This window comes from Leuresthes tenuis, unplaced genomic scaffold (assembly GCF_036924035.1).
Source record: "Leuresthes tenuis unplaced genomic scaffold, fLeuTen1.0.hap1 SCAF_12, whole genome shotgun sequence".
Lineage (NCBI taxonomy): Eukaryota > Metazoa > Chordata > Actinopteri > Atheriniformes > Atherinopsidae > Leuresthes > Leuresthes tenuis.
Window position 1 is genome coordinate 24080130 of NW_027325366.1, and position 23741 is coordinate 24103870.

The 23741-nt window shown below is 38.7% G+C and overlaps 1 protein-coding gene across 3 annotated transcripts; it reads left to right on the plus strand.

Moving 5' to 3' along the window:
* Positions 1-3767: 3767 nt before the first annotated feature.
* On the plus strand, positions 3768-23397 carry ikzf2 (IKAROS family zinc finger 2). Of its 3 annotated transcripts, none has more exons than XM_072397219.1 (9): positions 3768-4010; positions 5302-5385; positions 6769-6815; positions 12091-12192; positions 14904-15095; positions 16134-16301; positions 18976-19113; positions 20582-20710; positions 21563-23397. In XM_072397219.1, exons 3-9 carry the CDS (start codon positions 6788-6790, stop codon positions 22372-22374), a joined length of 1569 nt encoding a protein of 522 aa, XP_072253320.1. In that variant the 5' UTR covers positions 3768-4010; positions 5302-5385; positions 6769-6787; the 3' UTR covers positions 22375-23397. The 3 variants fall into 3 exon arrangements, with proteins under 3 accessions (XP_072253320.1, XP_072253322.1, XP_072253321.1); XM_072397221.1 differs by lacking the exon at positions 3768-4010 and adding an exon at positions 4377-4395; XM_072397220.1 differs by lacking the exon at positions 3768-4010 and adding an exon at positions 4764-5217.
* The last annotated feature ends 344 nt before the right edge of the window (positions 23398-23741 follow it).

Genomic DNA, 23741 nt, shown 5'->3' on the forward strand with positions numbered 1-23741 from the left:
TTTGACTGACATGCAAATAGCAGCATTTTACTATCTCTCTTTTGATGCCTGAGGTAGTTAGTTTCAACAACTTCATCAAATTGGTTAGTTTATACCCTTTCTTCATAATATATAAATCTTTAAAGTCATATGACAAAAGGCGGTGGATGTGAGACGAGTGACTGGTTGGAATTAAGATTGTTTTACTTGTATGACTAACTATCAAGTATCACAAAATTAAAACTTAGTAGCTGATTGAGAATTTCACAGCGCTTGCAAACAGCACTTCAATAAAAACTGCAGCCTCTTTAAGTTTCCACCACTTCTAGATAAACACAGGGTTTGCTATGACTTTCACATTTCTTACAGAACCTTCATAAAATAATCTTTATTTTGATGCTCTATGGTAATTCCATAACCAACAGAACTAGTTGCAAGAAGATAAATGGAAAATATGTCTATTGGGGTCACATGGATAGGACGAATGAACAGATTTTCTATTTAACAATGTCAGTTTCTATAATGTGGTGAAAGCTCATCATTCAACCATCAGGACCCGCCTAGTTTCACACACTTTCTGCCATTCTGACGTTTGCCAAACAGCTGTAGCTTTCCAGCCAATCCTCCATCTGAATAATGCCTGACTTTAAAGAGAAGGACTGTGATGATGCCTACATCATAAGAAAGAGCGCAGGACACTTAGTAAATCAGAGAGGTTGTGAAGGGGAAAATAATAAAATAGAAGCAATTCTGGTTCTATGCTATTTCATTATATTCAGACCAAAAGGCCACACTGAGTTTCAATTTAATTAATCAAGCAATATTGAAAAAGCAAATGAAATTCATATTGTGCAACAACTTGATGAAATCTGTACTAATCTTTAGTTGCAGGTAAGGAAGAATTTCCCTCTTTTTAGCCATTTTAGTCCAGCTGTGCTTGTAACTCTATATGGATGGGTTTGAAGAGATTATTAACTTTTTTTGTGGAAAACAGTGGTGTAAAAAGTTAAATACAGGTAACAAGTTAGGAAATACATGAAGGATCAAATGGATATTTGATAACTAAACACAGCACAAACACTGTCACTGTGTGGTAGTCTTTAGAAAATACCATCATCTGGTTAAGGTTAGAGATGAAAACTACCAAGTTAAAATGACAAAACAAAAATGGTTAGGGCTCTCATTCTTTTTTTTTTAACGACCAGACGGTTTTAATCACTGATGCTGTTTTTAAACTTCATATTCAGTTGCTCTGATGGTTCGAGGTTGCACATCCTTTAAATGGTTAATGGTTGTATCCGCATGCATAAACAAGTCATATGGGCATGTTTTGAGAAGTCCCCACATGTAACAAGAGTAGCTAGGATAGGATTTGGCATAAAGTGAAGTCTGTGAAACTTCATTGAACAAATTAAAAACATCATTCTTCCATAAGAGGGTCCCTCATTTGTTAAGATGTGGTGATTATAATAATGGAGGGAGCCATCTATCTCCCGTAGGTATTAGCAAGCCACATAGAGTGAAAATGAAGGCCTTAATAAATTATTCACATTTAATAGTTTTTATCATTGGATAAACATGGTATCTCAGAATAATTTCATCCTGTTTTAAAACAGCTATTTTTTTCTGAGAACACAAGTGGACCCAAACATCCATCAATCTTCTATACCCGCTTAATCCAACTGTAGTGTTGTGGAGTGGGCTGGAGCCTATCCCAGCCGTCATTGGGTGAAAGGCAGGGTACACCCTGGACATGTCGCCGGTCCCTCACAGAGACAAGCGACCACACACACGCTCACACTCACTGCTAAGGGCAATTCAGAGACACCAATTAACCTAACATGCATGCTTTTGGACAGTGGGAGCTATTTCCGAATAATGTTCCACAATATAACATTGCAAAGACATTGAATATTACATCATCTACACTATATGATGTCATAAAAAAGATTTAGAAAAACTTCAGACTATCTCTGTTTGTGAAGAACATGGCTGAAGATCGATACCGGATGCCCGTGATCTCCGGGCCCCCAGGCAGCACTGCATTTAAAACATTGCATGAGCTCAGGAAAACTTCCAGAAATCATTGTCTGTGAGCACCGTTCACAGTCCCATCAACAAATGCAGGTTAAAGCTCTATCATGCAAAGGCGAAGACACATATGAATATGATCCAGAAAGGATGGTTGCAAAGTGGTAAACTATTCTGTGGCCAGACAAATCAGTTTGAAATTTCTTTTTTGAATTATTGACGTCTTGTCCTCTGGACTAAAGGAGAGATGGACCATCCAACTTATTACCTGTGCTTTGTTTATTAGTGACTATGGAACTGCGAACTTGGACATCTGGAGAGGTACCATCAGTGCTGAAAGGACGATTTAGGTTTTAGAGCAAGATATACTCCCACCCAGACAACATTTCTTTTTCAATGAAAGCCTTGCACATTTCTGCAAGACAATGCTAAACCACATACTGCATCTATTACAACAGTAGGCCTTTGTACTAGAGTCCAGGGGCTGGGCTGGCCTACCTACAACACAGATCTTTCAACAAATACAAATATTTGGCACATTAAAAATTTATATATGACAACAAAAGACCAAGGGATGTTGAGCAGATAGACTCGCCCATCAGTCAATAATGGAATAACTCCCAAAGGCCCAGCGACTGGTCTCCTCAGTTCTCTGACATTTACGGGCTGTTGTTAAATGTTAGATGCTAAAAAATGGTAAACATTGCCCAACTTTTGTGGGACATGCTGCATCAAATTCATGAGGAACAATATATACCAATACATACCAAGTTTTGTATGTATGTATTTCTTTTGTATATATATGTATATATTTTTTATTTCTATTTAATTTTCAGCAAATATGATCAGCAAATATTTAAAATATGAAAGGAAAAAAAAAGAAAGTGAGACACAGTTTATTTGTATATATATCTATGTTCTGTGGTTGTAAACAGCTTCTTCGATAAAAAAATTTAAGTCAAAATGTTATTTTTCTCTTCATCTGCAGCCAAGGCAAACTGCTTTCCTCATTACTTTAAGAGCAGAATATAGAAAACAGGGTATGCTTTACAGCTGACCTATCTTGTGATTCATAAGTTGTGCAGTTTCCATGGTTTTCAGGTCTACTATTTGTTTTTAGCAAAATGGCAATGGCTAAAATTTTCAGCTCGAAATATCAAGACATGAGTCCACAAACCACACAGTGATGTCCAGCCTGCTCCTACCCCAACAGTGTCACATAATTCTTCATCATTTGTGCCAGGTGAATATTTGAAACCGTGTACCATCATTGTAGTCTTTTGACACAAGATGCGGCATTGTATTTTACTCTTTAACCTTTCCGCGATGTTGTGGACTGTATGATAGGGACATACTGCTGCTTCTTACTTTGTCTGCGAAGATCATTGCACATGTAGATTACATGTGGATATCATAGTAACCATACATCCACAGGTGTTGTTTTTATTTATTTATTTATGTATTCAAATCTATGTATTTAACTATGTTTTGGTATTACAACCTTCAAATATCCTGTGTCGGCTGGGCTCTTGTTTTGTAGATATTTTTGCCAAAATTTAAAATTCATGTAGCCACTTTCATATGTCATCGTGTTCTGGGGTTAAATTTGACCACTTATGTTTGAAAGCCTCAGGGATATAAACTGATTCAGATAAGAGGCCCCATGTAACCTAATCGATCGCCGAGCAGAGAGGCAGGCTGTCCACACTGTGTGATCCGTTTCTCTGTGTCAGACCAGTTTCCCAGAATAGCAACTCGTGCGGGTTGTCTTCCCTCTCGTCTGCTGCCGCGCTCTGAGGAGATGGAGGAGGAAGTCAGCGGTGGATTTATAACAACTGTTGCTTTTGCTGCTGCCGCCGCTGCTGCTGCGGGACCAACTACCTTTCAGTCCACGCTACGTGATGCATGTCGGACAAGAATGAACCCAATTCCAAGCCGAGACATGCAGTCTGGATCAGTGTGCAAGTTCGTGGGATTATATAAACTCCTACGTGTTTAAGGTAAATGAAAGCGAGAGACACCTAATTACGGGTATCGTTTTCACGTTATATCTAGTCCATCTGCTGTATTGTCCATTCAATTTCTTTCGACTAAGAATTGTCTACAGACGCTTCAGAGCTGCTGGGGGCGCATGTCTGCACCAAAGGCAGACAAGGTGCGTCTGTCTGATGAGTGGAAAACCAGACGGGCTCTACTGTAGCCTGTGGTGATCAGATAACCTGTTGAATTGCAGCTGTCAGTCAGCTCTGAGCCATGCAGCCATCACAGCCAGCTAAAAAAAAAATCACTTTACACGAGAAGCACGGCGCGTTGCCAAAATAGCCACCAAACTCGCTTCACGGTTTTTGTCTCTGATGGTTGGTTGAGAGATGCGCTTACCTGCAGGTAAATTGACTCTCTCCTTACTGCTAAACTCGCTGTAACATCACCTTATTTTAGCTCATTCACACAGTTTAGAGTTGAAATTAATAGTTGTGTGGCTAAATAAGAAATTGGTTTCCTAAAACCATCGCTTTGACTTAACTAGGAAGTAGTCTTAAAAGTATGTAGGCCTATAGCCTACATCAACAAAAATAGGTGTATATTTATTTAAATTCCTGATTTCCATTGATAGTACGGTTCGTTGCTTAGGTGGTAGTGTCATCTGAACGTGGTGGTTGCCATTCGTTTGTTCACCGTTTAACTGTCCACCACTCCACATTATTGCCATTTTCTGTAGAGGCAGTAAAAGTGTGTGAGACTCTACCGGTTCGACCTTGAGTCACATCTCCACAGAAGCTATTCAGCACTGCCTACCGACGGATTTCCAGTCCCTTGGTTGTTGAAAATAGTTTGGCTGCTCCCTGTCGCTATGGTTAATTCCTTAGGAACCGGTGGATCCAGTTTGATCCATCCCTCTCTTTCTTTCCCTTACCAACTTGTTGAGTCTTCCCTCTCTTTGTTCCTACTACAAACGCTCGTCGTGCGACATTCAGTTCACAGGTACCTGACTTCTACTGAACTGGAAGTTTAAATTAAGTGAGAGTAGATCTAGATGGGACGGCGTCGGTGTCGCTTTTAAAGTGGAAAACTCGACGGGGGGCGCGCACAAGACACTTTCACACAGCGAGAGTCACCTGTAGATGCGCACCTCCTCAACTTTAGTCTGTCTTTTCGAACTTGCTCATGTGAAGTGTTTTCATTGCACTGTTACGGATAGCTGCTGGTGTAAAAAAGAAAACCTGTTTTTTTTCATAGTGGGAGCTCACTGGACGAAAACATTAACTTTTTTGTCTGTTTGTTTCTTCAAAGGGAGGTGGAGACAACTTAGCACCCCCCTCCCTCCGTCCTTGACTGATATTACCAACACACATTGCACAAGGGAGACACTTGAAGGTAATCATATGAATCATTTTTTAAATTTTTTAAATTTTTATTGCATGCTACTTTTTCCTTTTGCTTTTGTCTTTGAGTGTGTTTAGTGAAAGAACACTTCCATGTTGGAATAACCAGAATTTGAAACATGTTGTTTGCCAACTTGATGTTTTGACTGTAGAGCTTCCCCCAAAAGACAGACTTATTGAAGAGCTCAAACCTTAAAGAAAACTGGAAGTCTGGCTGATGTCTGTCATTTCTTTTTTCAAACAGTAAACTGAAAGAAGAAAACTAGATAAAAAAGAGAAAATGAGAGAGGATGTTGGTCGTTTTGTGTTTTTTTTCTGCTAATGAAAGGATTTAAATGTTATCTTCTTCGAGGAACCCTGTAACAATAGTATGATACAATGCAGATTAGCAGTCTGGTTTCATTCTATTTGTGAAACTTCCCTCTTTCTGTTGGAATGTTCTTTTTAAAATTATAATCGATACATATACTATATTTATATACATACACATAAACAAATCCTCTGCCCAATAAAAATATGTTATTAGTTGATGCAATCAGACAAACCCGAAACAAAACAATATAACTAACAAAATAGCTTACAAGTCATATCATAGAACTACAGCTTCAAAGGTAACTGTGGCAGCCAAAATATGTCCCATATTCAGTTTGCAGATGCAGATGAAGTTTCAAAACAAGCTGCATAAGTTGTCTAAACGTTGTTGAATGCCTCTTTTTTGCAATCTTATTCCCAATGACAATTTTTCGGTGTACTGGCTGTGTGTTTTACACAAAGGATCAGAGAGTAAGTCACGATTATTTAGTTTAATGTAAGAATCCCAGCGCAAACGTGTTATTACTCTGTATATTTCTACCTCCTTTTATTTTCAATTGCTCATGTTTGAGTAACCCAAGGCGTCACCTTATCCCAAAGGTGTTTGATATTTGTACCATTTACACAATATATTTAAATTTTTGTAAGAAAATGAGAGGGAACATCAAAGTATTAAGGTAACGGCTATTTTAGAGAGGACCCTATTGTTTTAGACCGAGAATGTGAAACTAAAACAGGTTTGTTCACACATTTGAAATAGAGGGCAGCTTACTAAATGTACAGTACTACTTCTCTGAATAGAAAAGTGCACAGACGTACCGTCGTTATAATGCACATATGTGCACTAGACTTGTAAAGCTACTTAGTGGCTATGAATTCCGATTATATCAGCATTCTCGACAAATAAAGATGTTACTTGATTGTCAATCACATTATCAATAATGTACAAATTTTTTTAACAAGATAAGAATCAACACAAATGCATATCGGCAAAATCATATGAATTATAAGTGTTGAAGTCTTCAAAGTTAGTTGTAATATTTTTTTTTTGTTGTTCTTGCAGCACTCCCAAATAACTTGAAATGGAGACTACCGAAGACTATTCTGCAAGTAAGTCCACAAAATCGTTTGCACATGGCACTTTTTAAACAAGTATATACACATACTGTATAATGGAATGTGCGTTTTATTCTACTGATTACCAAGAAAATGACTATTAAACCTTTGTGTTATAACTTTATTGACATTTTTTCCATTGGCTTTTTACATCTCTTCCAGCATTTTGAAACAAAAAAAAATAGAAAAATTCAAACAAATGAAAGAAAGAAAAGATAGAGATATTTGCAATGACAACATGATAAACATTTTAAGGGATTTTCCCCTAAGTGCAGGCTTTTTCCTGTTCACCCCTTAAAGGTAGAGAAAATGATGCATTAGCAACATCCTGTTGAATGCAGCATATACTGGATATGCACTTTGTGGTGCTCCATTGCCCTTTTCTGGTTTCCTTTGGGTAGGTCTCTAGAATTTCTTCCCTGCCCCCCTTGTCTCTTGCATTTGTGTGCGTATTTCAAAACAGGTAGCATATTGTTGATGACATCAGTGGGGACTTTTAAGTCTCCATTGGGGGTTTGTGTTTGTAGGAACACTTGGCAGGCGGGCTAAGGGTGGAGGTGGAAGGAGAAAAGGAGTCTCTTCCTCTCTGTCCATCTGTGGGTTGCTTATGAAATTATTTGTTTGGAACAAATGACGGTATATTTTTGTGAACATGACACTGCAGAAAACTTGTGTTTTAAGGAATACAACACTTTACATCCTCTCCCATGTGTTTTATATCCTCAGTGCACTGGTTAGGCTTTGCTGACTGTGTCTGAAAATGTAGGTCGAGCACTCTACCTGTTGTGACACACATCATCATAGTCTTTTGACACAACTGTACTTTCCACATATGTACATTTATACCCCACTACGCTAAAACCTACAATCCACCCTTGCAAATGAACTCTTCTGCTGATCATCATGAAACAATGTATTCTTTAATATGCTAACATACACAAAATGTGCAATATTACTGCTGTCTCTTTCACATTCACTCTTTTGACTTAAGAATTATAGTATAGGTAAGAACAATATTTGGTGTATCTCAAAATGTGGGTGAAACTGTTTAAAATGTGTTAAAGTTTGCTCAGACTACATTCTGAGTCAGCGTCAAGGCGGCTGTGCATGCAAAATCAATGCATAGATATTATCAGGACCAATTCATCCTCACATGTACAATTTGTGCATCTCCACCTTGAAACTGCACATAGACATTATTGTGCTCAACCAAGTGTTTTTGAGCAGTGTTGCCAAACAGGACAATTGTATTCTCTGCTCAATGGAAAGAAAAATCGTGTCACTTTCATGATGAGTGGGTAGATTCCCGGTTCTGATTGGGCAGCTAATTATCAGTGAAATCAAGCGACCCTGTTAATTACCACAAATTGAATAGATTATAGGACAAAGATCTGAATCTGGAAGACATCATCATAAGGAACTGAAGTTTTTCTCTGAGTCCGTTTAAAGGCTAATGCTGACATGTCACGTTTACAGCCACACTAGATACAAATTATGGTGGGAGCAATGCATTGCCCTGCATTTATTTGCCACACAGTATGAATTATACAAACTTAAATCAAGAAATGGGGCTCATTTTACTGATATAGTGTTCTGCATTTTATTATTGGATTGTTATTACTAAAGTTTTAATGGGTAAATAAGCAGCTTACTGTTTTGTGATTAGTGAGATGGCATATTTTGGTTAGTTTGTTAATTCCCTCTAGATCATCCTGTTGATGGGTCGATTATTAAAACCGAAAGGAAGTCTGGGAATTCTTACATGTGAGAGGAAACAATCATAAAAAAGACAATGCATATTGCAGTGAAATAGAACATGAACAATTATCATAATATTTGGCAGTATTTATTTTTGTTAATGAGTCAATTAATGCATCAATTAAAAGCGTCAACTCCACTTGCACGTATGTTCCTGGGTAGTCTTTTATAATTCAAATCAGTACTGCGAAAAATGCTGTGGAGCGAAAAGTCCAATATTTCCTTGTGAAATTTGGCAGACAAGAAGTAAAGAACCTGCACATCAATAAAATACTCAAGATTATGGAGAGTATGGGAAAAATACAGTTCTTGAGTACATGTATTGTGCAACATTCTCCTCGCACATGTGGCTGGTAGATAGAAGTGAATCTACCGTACAGCAACATTGTGACACTAGAAGCAAACTGGATGCAAAATGAGACAGAGATTGCAAGAAGAAAATATGTATTTAATCAAAATTGTGCATGTTCACCAGAGTGGAAAGTCATATGTTCATCTGGTCTTCATGTAACTAACTGTAATAGCATTTGTGAGTCAGAGTAGTAGTATGAGACATTCAGCCTGACAGCGTGCATATTTTTATGAGACTCACCATTTTTGGTTTCAATTTCTGATCGCCTTACAAGTGTAGTATGAAACAAAAAGAACAGAAGAAGGAAAAATAGATCAATCTTGCTTTAAGTTGATATGACTGAATTTGAATACTATTTTTTTTTTTTGGCAGGACCATTGATTGCTGCCGATATAAGTTTTGTTTTCAACAATGCTGTTCAGTGGTCAAAAATTAAGAATAGACATGTTATGCTGTTGTTCCAAAGTCCCACCAAAAATGATCATTTATTACACAGATTATCTCATGTTCTCATTTTTATGCTCTTTCACATGTTTTGTCATTCTGATTCTGAGAGGAATTACTCATGCACATGTCGCTGTTTCGGACAAAATGATTATTTGTCATCCTTGCCCCTGTTTTGTCTTACATATAACCATTTACCAATTGTAATTGCAGTTGTAGTTACAGTACACTAAATGATCAACTGCATCACAATGACATCTTGAGGTTATAAAAAAAGTAATTCCCAAGGCGCCGAACAAATTTGGGAAATATTATAGCTGTGATATTCAACATGATGTAGTTCATCTTTAAAAAATGACAGTCATTCCTCACGGGCCAAACCCATTTTGACTGGTCAGCTGATTGGTAAAAAATAGTAGCGTACCAGAGTGCTGCTCATTCTACATTTGACAAAAAACAAACTAGACACTAAGCAGGCATGTGTTAGAAGGTGATGTCATTAAGCGAAGAAAGAAAGGCCTGGTTTGCTAGCAGGGGAATAACTCCTGAAGGAGAGAAGTATTTTACGTGCACAAAAGCCACATTTGTCACACAAGTAAAGGGAAAAACCCAAAATACATAATGTGACCTGTTGAATGAGTGGTCACATTTTGAGGTGGAGTGTAGCAGGTTTAACATCTCTCAAGGTGGTCTCTTGTACACAAAAATATTATGCTACAAAAAGAACACCACTAGTGCATGCTTAGCTGGGCAATTAATAGCACATTTCTGAAACACTTTTGTAATTAAACTACATGAAGGCTCTTCGTATTTTTTCTGTTCTTTTTTTAGTCTGGTGTGGTGTTTGTGTCAAGGTTTGACATGCAAAAACAGTTCCCATGTAGCATGTGTATCGAGCAAGGCGGAATGGACGTCCTTGTCACGGCACATGCTGTGTTGTTGGTGGTTTTGAGCCTTTTTCCATTCATCTTTTCTGCTATCACAAGCAGGCAGGTGCAGCATGAACGTGTTTTTTATCTGTTTGCTTTCATAGTGTGATGTTCCTTAACATAGATACACCTTTGATTGCATGTGATTTCTTTTAAATAAGTTGTAGGATCAGAAACTTTGTTTGCCATTGATTCTTGAAGGGATGACTGGACGTAAGAGGCTATACATGTACTCATTTGGTTTCAGTAATAAGTCAGCAATAATGACACCTACAAGTTTCATGTGAACGCATTTGTTCCTTTCCATTCACCAGCACATTAAATCATCCCAATTTGGTGCATTACTCAAAGTATCTTTTCCCCAGCAAGTCATATCTGATTGATATTCTGATCTTACTGTTCATATAGATTTGACTCAGTGAATGCAAAACTAACACCAACGCAAACCTTAGATTCAATCTATGAAAGCTTAAGCTTTTGGTTCTGAGCTTTTTTAGCAAAAAACATTATGTAAGCAGGATTCGATTTCTAATGGTCTCCTTAAGACCAGGATATTTAGGTCTTGAACTACATTAAATCGTGAGAAGCGATTTATCTTGCCCTTTCAATTTTCAAAACACTGATACTGCGTTGAAATCTTTAATAGTGGACCCTTGCCTTGTTATGCTAAACTCAGACATCCCAAAACTATTAGGTTAAGTTTGAGTATGCCTAACTATTGTGCAGCTGGGCATCTGTCAGCATCTGTCACAGAATGCTAACAGAAAATCCTTTATGACAAATCTGGGCCACTTCTGTCTCTAGAACACCATTGCTAAGGGATAGCCACTGTTGGTCACCTGAGATTTCCTCCAACCACAACCTGTGCAACCTGAGCCCAGGCCCAGGGATTGTGTCATGGACATTGTCTCCCAGTAAGCCCCACTCAGTGAGGCTGCCACTGCAGTGGAACAAAACTACAGAAGAGGCTGTCAAATGAATATGAGTTGTCACAGCCTGTGAAGATCTGAACTTGGTTTCTTTTTCATGTATGATGGATCATTTCAGACATGTGCAGCACCAATAACATGTTACAAGGCATCCCCTCAGATGTACCATGTGATGCTGTCCTTTGATTTTTGCTTCCTTTGCTGCAGCTGTAAAGCATTAGGCGGTCTGGTCATATCAAAGAATTTACTACAGTTTTTCACAGTTGTCAGTAAAATCTTGCTGGGAGTAGATGATGACTTACTGCAGCTCCTAAGGGCTCTGACACCTGGGTCAGAGGGAGTGTTTGCCTGTTGCCACTATATTGTTCTAGTGACCCTGATGGGGCCGCAGTGTAAGGGGATAAGGGATTGGTTTGCTCTCCCTCTGAGTGGACACTGGGCTATCCATAACCTTGGTTCAGTACAGAGTGCTGAGAGGATGCAATCTGATCTACATTTGCTGGACATCAGGATCCCAGAGGGTCATAAAGACAGTTAGTGACACCCTGCATTCGGACGTTATCCTCCATACTTACCATCCTGCTTCAGCTTGGAGGGGGTTCTGAGAATGAATAAAGACTTTTAATGAGAAGGAAAGACATCTCACAAGGCTTATGTTTTTCATTCTTTATATAATATGAAATGTTTGCTTAAGTCTTTCATATCCTTCATATTAACCTTGCCTTTCCCGTTTTTTTAAATGGCCCTCAGTATTCGGTTTGATATTTAACATAATAAACATAAAACAGTGTTTTTTTTTTAAATACTTGCCTTTTTTTACAGCACAGTGAAGACTGCTGTGTTTCTGTGTCTCCCAGGTAACGGCCAATGCTCTCCCGGTAAGGAGAACTCGAGAATGTTGGCAGATATGTCAGCATCTAATGGACAGACAGTTCCTCAAGGTCCTACTTCCCCCAGTGGTGAGTGCTCAACAAATGTATACCCATCACTGTAAGAGCAACAGCACTATGGACATATGCTGTTAATTCTTTATATTTTTAATTGTAATCTCTCTACAAACATATCACTCTTATTACTCCGTCTTGCTGTTTTACTGTATTCCCCTTAAACCAGTTACAGTGTAAAATCAGTGTATCAGAGGGCAGTTACCCCTCGTAGTTCATCATGGACCTCGCATGTTACCTTAGCATGCTTGTTTGTAATTAGTATATACGTTTGAAAAAGTATTGTGCACAAAACTCTACACAAACACTCTATCTCAAATTATCTTGTGCAATACCACTATGAAGTAGCAACTTAAAAAAAAGAGGAAACCAATTGAGACAGGACAGTTGAGTAAGAAAAAGGGAAGCTTTGTTCCACAAGTTTTAGAGAGGTGAAGAGCTGGGCTGGGGAGTGGTTTTCACAGTAATATTGTCATTCTGGATGATGGCTAGCATGATTTGCTATTTGAGGCTTTGTTACAACAACTGCATCACATTGTCTATAGATGTTTAGCACAAGTGCAAAAACTGCTTTGTCAAACGTGCCAGCTTGAACATTCTATTTAATAATAGGAGGAACAAAATTGCAGCTTTATAGTCTAGATGACTGACTGGATGGACATGGTAACAGAATGTCTTCTTCATAATGTTTTACTGTCAGTCAACCCCTCAATCAATAATCATGTTCATTTTTATCTATGGATTGTGAGACACTCTGATGAATCCCATAGTGTACCGTGTTAAATGAAGAAGAGGAGTAGAACTATTTAATCATTTTTGCTGCTGCTTTTGTCATCGCAGCTGATATTCAAGCATATCGTCATCTGACCACTCTGTGAATTCCGCTCTGCCACAATGGAGAGACAGATGTAAAGATGCACAGAGCTGAATAGCAAGGACGTTCAGGTCTGTTCCGTGTTGCCAGGATACAGCTGGCGAAGACGAGGCTTGATTTCAACATGGGTATTGGGATAAGAGTTTGTCTGTACTTCAGAAACATACAGCTGAAGCTTTGAGAATACAGTTTCTAAAAGATCTACACATTAAGTCTATCAAATTTTTTTTTGCTGAATTTCTACTTTTTGTTTTGTTGTTGGACTTTGAGGGTTCAATGGATTCTGCTCCAAAGTCTAAGAGGACAGTTGATAGATGCAGTGAAGTGTAAGGATTTAGTGAAACAACAACCATGTAAGCTCTCACTTATTGCCCCAGTAAATCCCAAAACAGGATCGTCAGGATCAGTGAGTTGTGCTTGGAGAGTGTCCACAGGGTTTGTGTGCATGTGTGTTTGTTTTACTCCATATAAGGCCACTTTCACGTTCCTGTGAACACATTAACAACATTTTTATTCTTGTAACTTTAAAAAAAAAGCCTGATGCTCAGAAATCTTCTGCTACCCCTACAGCAGGAACAAAGTCAAATTTGCTGCAGGGGATAGATCAGGTCAAGTTTTATTACACAACACACAATCACTTTTGTATCTTTGCATCTTTTGTATCTTTACTTTGCAAAAGTAAAATTCAAACAGCAAAAACACAATTATCCTCATGTAATGCATACCAGCATTTTGATACTGATGGAAATGATACATTTACTAAGACCAAATGTATTAAAACCAGAGATTTATCGATCACTTTGTTTGATCACTGCAAGGATTTTGTCAGATAGTTCATTTTTTGTAGTCTCTATATTTCTCTAGACTTTCTCTGTTTGTTCATCTCTGTCATGCTGGTTTTAATGTGTAGGTCCCTATAGGATTCAAGATCACTGTAAGTAAGTAAGACCAAACAAGTAATACCGCAGTGTTGTTTTGAGTTTTTTATTGTTTAGATATAAAACCAAAAAATATAATGGTGTTGGATCATTTAAAACAAACACATAAAATAAAGGTTAGGGGAAAAAAAGCAGGTTAACTAATGTACCAGGCTGTATAAGTTTTAGAACTAAATTAGGTGTAGCCATATCTGCTGCCAATAAATTGTTTTCTCTTGAAAGATTATTTTTTTCTCTATCATTACCCAGTAATGGTGACTGATAAGCAGAGACTGCTTGAGGTACTTTTCGTGTCACCTGCCTCCTCCACACACACATATGCTCTTTGTCTTCCACGTAGAGACACACACACACACGCACGCACGCACACTATTGCACAATCTTTTGCCCTTGTCATCCAACCAGGCTCCCATTGCTAGTCAGCAGCAGCCAACGATGGGCCTCTGACACTCCTTTTCTCCCCAGGGACAGCCAGAAACCAGACCAGCCTGTTTATTACTCTCACAGTGTCTACTCATCACTGTGTCAGTCCATCCGGATCCTGTTTTTTAGTCAAGCTTCCACACTTACATACATTTTATTGCAAATCTTTGGTCTCTTTTTTTCTGTAACCCTAGTTTATTCTACTTCCGCTGTAACCATCGCGGACTGTCTGAAGCCTTTATATTCCAGGTCACTTCTGCAGAGGATTTTCACCCCTCCTGCCTTAACCAATCTCTATAGTTTTGGTAAATTCCACCCATTGGAAAGCAGCACAGACCAGTTAACCCCAATGTAAAGACATAGCCATGCAATACAAGGCCAGTCTGTGAAACGGCATAGTTCACAATTGCTGTTTAGCAGTGTCATATGATAAAAGGACATTGAAACTATAAAATGAGCTTGTTAGGAGAGTCACATATTCTGTTTTACAGAGCTGACAATTAAACAAGAAGAAGACATAGCGGAAGAAGCTGACAACAGCAGCCCGGCACCTGAAGAAATTGGCCAAACAGGGAATGAAGGAGCAACATTGGAAGAATCTATGACAGGCAGCCCAAGCAATGAACAGAATGGCTTATCAGGACCAAATGCACCAGGTGATGCAGGAAATCGACAACCGAACGGTAAAGATAATGTATTTCCAAATGTCATCATGAGCATGTAACGAAGACATGTCTCATATTTCGGATGTCTTTTTTGAACATCTTCAGGCGTTGACATACTAAGGAGTTGACTTTTTCTAACCAAGACAGTGAGTCAGAGATAATTTGTTTCCCTCAAAAGTGGGTGGAGTTTTTCGTTGTATTTTTTAAGACAAAGAAAATAGTTTAGCCTTTGAATGATTATCAAGGAAAAAAATATCCCAGGAATCTTCCGCAACCTGTTTCAACTGACGACATGACTGCTCAGGTTGTCACCACATTAGGATCAGATATCTCTTTTTTAACCGGCAGCAGATCAAAATATTTCCCACTAACACAGGAGACAGTATCCCACTCAATATAAAATTCAAGTTACGCCCACTTCATGAGACAGACATATAGACACATACATCCAAGAACATGCACTTCTATTATTTTTTTTGTGAGCAGTGTTGATGTTGTTCTGCTCTGTGATGTCTTTGCACACCTACCTGCAGAAAACTCTCTGAAGTGAATGTACAGAGAATGCAGGTTCAGTGTTCTAGTTTTTGTTTGAGAATATCGTGGTTATTACGACAAACATTCAAATGCTATTCACTTCATAAAAGTCCAACAAAATGATGATTATTATGTTTTTCATAAGTCCTCCTCCCAGGCAAATCAGTCTTTCAAATTTCTGACTATGCAGAACACATATGTAAAAAAATACTATTATATTTTAGTTTCTTGTAGATGGAGGAGGGATTTACTGTCCAAAATAAAGAATGAACTACAGTATTTATTCATTTTTTGCATACCTACCAGAAGTATTTCATGCACATCATGTGTGTTCAAATTGAGAGACATGTTTCATTTCTGAAACATAAAACATCTCTCAGTGGTTACTTTTAAACAATGTACACACACGGTACGTTAGTCCAGTTGGGGAGGAAAAATGATCTCAGCAGAATTGTTGATAGATTTTGAAAACCATCAACCATGGTGAGTGAAGTACTCACTTCCTGTGCACCCCTCCTTCAGGTGAAAGGCCGTTCCAGTGCAACCAGTGTGGTGTGTCATTCACCCAAAAGGGAAACCTGCTGCGACACATCAAGCTGCACACGGGTGAAAAACCTTTCAAATGCCCCTTCTGCAGCTACGCCTGCCGGCGCCGCGATGCCCTCACTGGTCATTTGCGCACTCATGCTGGTAAGCCTCTTCCTCAGCCTTTTCTCTTCCCTTTTTACTCATCCACGTCTATTACCCAAAAGGGACTTTGTTGTAGCACCAGAAGGGCTTAAAAGATAAGAAAAGAAGAAGTTGTAGTTATATATTTAGACAGACCCATGCGGCAACATTTTTTCTAAATAGCTTGTTTAACAGCAATAGTCTCCTTCACTGCTCTGTGTATGTCCTTAATCACCACAGTCTCCCTTTGAGACAATGTTTGTCATTATTTTCACATCTTGTTGCAACCTCTCAAATGTTCTCCTGCCATAGTCAGCATGAGTCAGAGGCAGATGCAGATTTCAGACCTATGTTTTTGGAAAAGAAAACATTTTTCCTGGCATGCTACAGACATCGCTGTGACTGCCTTGTGTTTCAAGGACAAGCTGTTTCTGAGTTGCTTGTCTTGAGGAAACTTTCTGTTGAGAAACACATGGCGAGTGCTGGCTGTCTCTCTCAACTGTTAACCCACTTTCCTATTGGAGGATAGGCCCTCCCCTTTGTTGTGCTTTTGAAATCCAGTTCAGACAATACCGTCATTTCTGCCAGTGATGCCCCAGTAATAGTCTTTCCATCCAATTTGTCATCCGCTATCAACCAGGTCCACATTGAGCATTCCAGATTCTTAGCTAAGTCCAGGAACTCATTACTCAGTCTCAGTGCTGCAAACCTCTCAGCTCTGGTCTTGGGCAAAGAAGAAAGAGTGTAGCAAAAAGAAAAAAAAACTTAGAAGCATAGAAATAGAAACAAAAAACAGTAAAAAACTGAAAACAAGAGTGAGAGACAAGCAGATGGTTAAAGAGTGTGTTACACTGGAAGTTTACATTTGCCACCCAGTCACAGTCAATGTGAAACAATAATACAGGAACACCATGATGAGCAGTTTTATATATGCTAAGATCAAAATCTAAGCACACTGACATTTATTAGCCAAATCCAATCAGTCAAAATGAGTCTGAGTTCACTGTGTGGAATATTTGCATGAATAAGAATAGAACAGCTGAAAGGTGGATTCTTCAGGTCCATCCAACATCTGCACAAGGTTGCGTGTGGGTGGTTATATAAATATGAAAATAAAATAAATAAATCACAAACTCCACATTCTTTTTGTGTATGTGAGGGAGCATGTAGATATGGACAACCTGAGAACAAGCAAGTGAATGCTGTGTACTCCACTGTTGGAGTTTCATGGCTGGAAATCAGCAAGGAGAATAATTTCCATCACTATGTCATTTTGAAATAACTTATATTACCCAGAATGAATATTGTTGGTTCGCAGTAACCTACCTACACTTTAATAATATAGAAACCTTTTAAAATATATAATAAACCCCAGTTTCTAGTTCTGCCTACAGTGTTATTGATAGACCACAAAAGTACTGAATGACATACATCACAGGAAAAAAAAAACAAGTGCCTGCTGATGTAAGACTGGTCATGAATAGTTTTGTCATTTTATTTCATACACACATATCATCATCAAATAAATAGTCCAGGAAATGTTATGTAACCTGTATAGTTTGGGGAATATTCAGATCTTATTCACCTCTTTTGGATACGTTTTTTTCAAGACCAAACATATAGTGCCCTTCTGTGCGAGAAAGGGTGCTGATGTCAGTTTGTGAACTATCACCCACCTCCAAAATACGTGTGTGTGTTTGTTTCAGCCTTCATGCCTCAGACTGAAACGTGCTTGGTTTCTCTGTTCTCACAGTGACAAGCTGACTGGATTATCTGAACATCATCCTCTTGTAGTAGCTGTCACATCTATGCCAGCGAATTTCTTACGTTTCACAGCAAGTGACGATGTCTGGTTCTCAGTAGTATGCTTATGTGGCCTCCGGTTTACTCACTGACTCCCTTTATGAGTCATTACATTAGTTTTGAGAGTACCCTAATACAGGACACAGAACTATTGCCTCAGCAGTGTTTGCATGATTTTTGCTTCATACTAAATGTGGCACTAGACTCATGCTCAATACAGGTCAGCTCAAAACTAAGGGCCTTTTCTGATGCATGTTTTTGATTTTTGAATTTTTCATTAGATAATGTCAAGGACAGGTCACTTACCAAAATCATGCATTTGTCTTCTAAATAATTTAATCTTGTAACTTAATGATTTAATCAATTTATGTTAAAACACGGTGGATGAGTGGAAGGATAGATGTGCAAATAACTTTAGTGAGGTAAATAAAGAAGGTATATGTTTATGCTTTCATTTGTTTAGATAGGAAGGATTTGAATAAAAAAAGAAATGGCACAATGAATCACACACCACCTCCATAGAAGTGTAACTTGGAGTTAGTTTCCTACCACCACTATGGGATGCTTTATCAACTCTGTTATTTACTCATGCTGTGCTGCAGCAGTGGGAGTTTGCTTTGTGTTTCACAGACCAAAGCGTTTTGAAATGCAGACTTTATGGCGCAACTCTATGTCGCCCACAACCTTTGTTTCAGTCTGGCAACAGTTGTGTGGAATCCTTATACTAGTAGAGGAACCTCCATGATCTTAGAAGTTTTCTTTTTCTTTTTTTGTACTGCTGTTCCCAGGCTTTTACTACTATGTACTACCTGAATACTGCTGCACTGGATGCTACCTATGATGCATCATTCACTGAAATTGACAGTTTTCCCTTGATTGTCTTTACTTTTAGTTGGTAAACCCCATAAGTGCAACTACTGTGGACGGAGTTACAAACAGCGCACTTCCTTGGAAGAACACAAAGAGCGTTGCCACAGTTATCTCCAGGGTATCAGCGTGGATTCTACTGCCAACCCGGGCCCTTACACAGGTAAAAAGTCAATGCAAAAATTTAAACTATGAGCAGTATCATATACTAAGACACAGTTCCATAAAATGCAGCATAAGTGCTAGAATGCACAGAGGAAAAGCCTTTTACGACACCTAAAGGCATGTGCATGGGTCACCCTTTCAAGCACAGGTCCTCTACCAGAGGCCTGGGAGCTTGACGGTTCTATGTAGTAACTTAGCTGTTCTTAGGACTGCGCTCTTCTGGACCGAGATCTTTTTGATTTTGTTCCAGGGATCTGTTGGAGACACTCACACAGTTTCAGTAGTGTTCTGATTCCCACTGGCAACACTGTTCACCTTCAGTTCCCACATCTTTTCAACTTCCTCTTTCAGCCCTTGATATTTTCAAGCTTCTCATTTTCTTTCTTTTTCATCTTGCTGTTACATGGGATTGCTAAATCTGTCACTACTGCCTACTTCTGTTGTTTGTCAGTCACCACAACGTTTGGTTTGTTAGCTACCTTCACTCTATCACTCTGGATCTGGAAGTCCGTCAGGATCTTAGCACTATCATTCTCCAACCACCTTTAGAGATATCACCAACTTTTATTTCGGGACCTCCAACCCATGTTCAGCACAGATGTTCCTACATACTATTCCCGCCACATGGCGATGGTCTTCTATGTATGTATGTATGTATGCATGTATGTATGTATGCATGTATGTCATACCTACCTGCATTTAAACCCTGCCTCTTTGCACAGCCTTCACCATGATTAGCACCTCTATACTGTCTTTTAGACAAGCCTTTTCTAGCCACTGATAGATTGAAGAAGTGGCTGATATTGATAAATCCTTTCAGTGTTACATGCCATGCATAGGTTTATTCTTCCATGATGGTTCCTCCTCTTCTCCCTCTCTCTTGCTGGGTTTCAGCTGTTATTCACCAAGCATTTTGTCACTGAGGGCCATCTTCCTGATGTATTTCTGGATTGTTATTGTTTTGTCCAGGATAGTGGCTCGTGAGGATAATGAGAAGCTTTCTTGTCTCGATATCAGTGGCTTCCATCTCCTCTTTCAACCAGGTTATTATACCAGTAGCTAACCAATTATACATTATGGTTGTGAACAAACTACAGAAGAAGACAGTGGTGGTACATGTAGCAATCCCAAGCGACAGCAACATCAAGAAGTAGGAAGACAAGAAACTCAAAAAATACGGAGGGTAAAGGGGAAGCAAAAAAGATGTGGGAAGTGAGGGCAACAGTGGTTTCTGTAGTAATCTGAGCACACAAACCAGCAGAATGTTTTCAGAAGATATCAGGAATGACATCAGAGATCTTCGTTCCAAAGAGCGCAGTCTTAGAAACAGCATAGACAGTGAGATTCTGCGTAGAACCCTTTAGGTTCCAGGCCTCCAGTGAAGTACCTGAGCTGGAAAGGGTGACGTCCCACAAGGGGGCCAAATCCATTATTGCTCTTTCTAATTGTCTTTTTGCCCTTTAAAGGTGATTTTCCGAAAGAGGCCAGGCCCTTGGCAGAAGCCAACAGCATGGCTGCCTTTGATCGTCCGCCTGTTATTGAAAGACTGCACAATGTGGGCAAGAGGAAGAGCACCACCCCTCAGAAATTTGTGGGTGAGTATTTGGCATACAACAACTTGTTTTACTCACTGTGGAAAAAAACACAGAAAAAGACCAATATGAATACTTTGACGTATTGCATTATTAGATTTTATTACAAATTACTTTAATTTGATTTTTTTTAAATTGCACAACTATCCAGTGTCCTGATATGACAAATACTGTTAAATGTTTTTCAACTTTTTTTTTTCTTCCAAGCCTATATTAGTTTAAGTTCACTTTTAAGCCAACACGATGGTAACACTGTAGACTTTTTTAGTTCCTTTGTTTTTATGATTATTCAGTTTAAAGCTGATTATCCATTCCTTAACAGTGTTGCATCATACCATTGTATCATTTTAACACTGCCTTACAGTTTTTTTTCAGATTTTTTTTTCTTTTCTTTTATTTGCCACAGTATTAGAACAAGAGAATAAGCAAGCTAGAGCAAACAAAGGACTGAAAGGCAAGGAAATGTTTTTGTGGTTAGGTACACCTGTAACTTTGCCATTGTTCTTATCGAGAGAAAACAGCTTACCGCATCCCTGTTCAAGAGGGGTTAAACAGTGCAGTTGTAGATGGATGGGGCTTTCCACCCCATTAGATTCGAACATAAAGTACAAATTGTGAAAAAGAAAAAAAGCAAGATTTGAATTTACAGCAAAATATAAGCTTGACAGGCTAGAAAGGAAAGCACTATTCATACTGTGTGTGTGCATATTGTTTGTCCTATAGTTTGTAGATAAAAATGTTAAAAGAGTTTTACTCCATTTACCCATTTATGTTTATTCATTTGTATCATGCAGTCTGAAATATGCATTGCCTTTTCGATCACTCATTCTCTTTGTACAACTTTATTATTTGTAGGTGAAAAGATGGCTCGTTACAGCTATCCCGATATAGGCTATGAGATGGGTCTAAAGTATGAAAAGCAGGCTGAGCTGCTACCTGCCCACATGATGGATCAGACTATCAACAATACCATGACATACCTGGGATCAGACACCCTACGTCCCATGCTCCACCATCATGGCCCTCCTCTGTCTATGACTGAAGTAGTGCCCATTGTCAACCCCCTCTACCACCATGTCCTACCACTGGGCCAACGAACAGAACGTCCAGGGAACTGTGAAACTCTTCCACTACAGCCACCTCAACCCCATGAGTACCCAAGCCACCCCACCTCAAATGGCCCCACTCTCTTAAGCAGACAAAACAAACTACGTCAGCCAGGACAAGAGGAATCACCCAGCAACAGTGGTGCTGACTCTGCTGACTCAGCTCGCAGCAGCCCTCAGGACAGGCAGAGCTACCACAGCAGCAATGCCCATCCTGGTCTTAGGCCTCAAGCCAGCCCAGCTGTGGTCTATTCAGGCGAGCGGATTAGAGATGCATCACCCAGAAGTGGGGCAGGCGTGGTAACAGGGATAATGCGGATGACAGCAGAGAGGCCTGTGAATCAGGAAGGGGTGCGGGTGTTTGGGCGAGAAGGCCATGAGTTGCGAGCCTTCCAGTGTGAGCACTGTCGAGTGCTCTTCCTGGACCATGTCATGTACACAATCCACATGGGTTGCCACGGATACAGAGATCCACTGGAATGCAACATTTGTGGTCACCGGAGCAAAGACCGCTATGAGTTCTCCTCTCACATAGTCCGTGGGGAGCACACCTTCCAGTAAAAAGCATGTTACTGAGAGGGGAAGAATCTCAATCACAGGGGAAGATTATGAAAATGAATGGAGGGATATTCTGCTATCCATCATTATCCCCTCTGAAACTGCATAGCTGAATGGCACTGTTGACAAGTGTAGCACAATCAAAGACTTCATTTTAAGCTACTTATTGTGACTTGGAATTGTTCAACAATCACATGAAGGTACGGGCCAAAGACATATTTTCTACTTATTTAATCAATTTAAAGAAAAGAAGGTAAGGTTTTTCTTTTTTCTAAATGTCAAAGAAGCTGTCTGGTGGTTTTGACCTGTTCTTCATTCTAAATTTATTTGGAAATGTTTTTATTTTGTTGCTTCTGCCTTCCCAGTGACATTGTGAATGCATACAGAAATAACATCATAGTATACCTTATGGTATGGTGGACCAAACAAGTTTCAGTTCAACGAGAAAAAAAATGTCAGGGCTTCATATAACCATAAAACCAAAAAGAAATCCATAAACAGGAAAAAAAAGCATACCACAAGCATTTGGACTCTTTTTGCTTGTGGAATTTTGCGTGATTTGCTATTAAAAATTAAAACAATAAGAATGTAGAAGTTAAAAAAAAAGTATTTGAGATTATTCATATCAACAATATAACAATTAACGTTGTTGTATCAACAGAAATTGTTAAAAAAATAAATAAATACAATTATTTGAGAGAATTTTATAGCCATCTGTACGTGTGAGTTTGTAGAAATTGGAGGCGTGGAATGTAGTCTAAGAGAAGAAGTATCAATACTTGTTGCAAACTAATGTGTCAATAAACAAAGAAATAAACAGATTTACTTATGTATATTGTAGTTTACAAATGTGTAATTTCTTTTAAGGTATTGTAGATTGATTGGCAAAATTTTGTGTTGCCATAAATGGGCTTTCCAGTGTAAAATTAGACTTTCCAATTTTATCAAAGCATATATCATATCTGAGATGTGCATAAAATTTGAGATGTATTGGCTGATGTTGCACAGAAAAAGTGCATGCTAACTCTTTACTAAATGTTAGTCACTTGCTGATATAGGCAACCTCTCTACCTCTCTAGCATTTTGTTTTGTTTGATTAAATAGTCAACTAGGATGACACTGTTGTGCTATGTTACTGATATTGAAAGTAATCTTTTTTAATTGAACATTGTTGGCTTAAGGTTATTTTAACACATCTTAAACAGAGGTCTTATTTTCTTTTATCACTGTTTTTGTATAAATAAATACTTAAAATCCGTACTAGACCATTTGTAACTATTTTAGTATGTTAATATATAGTTGCTCTTAAATCACCATACATTTGTAAATCTTATGTTCATTGAAAATTAATTTGTGCTTAGTATTGAGAC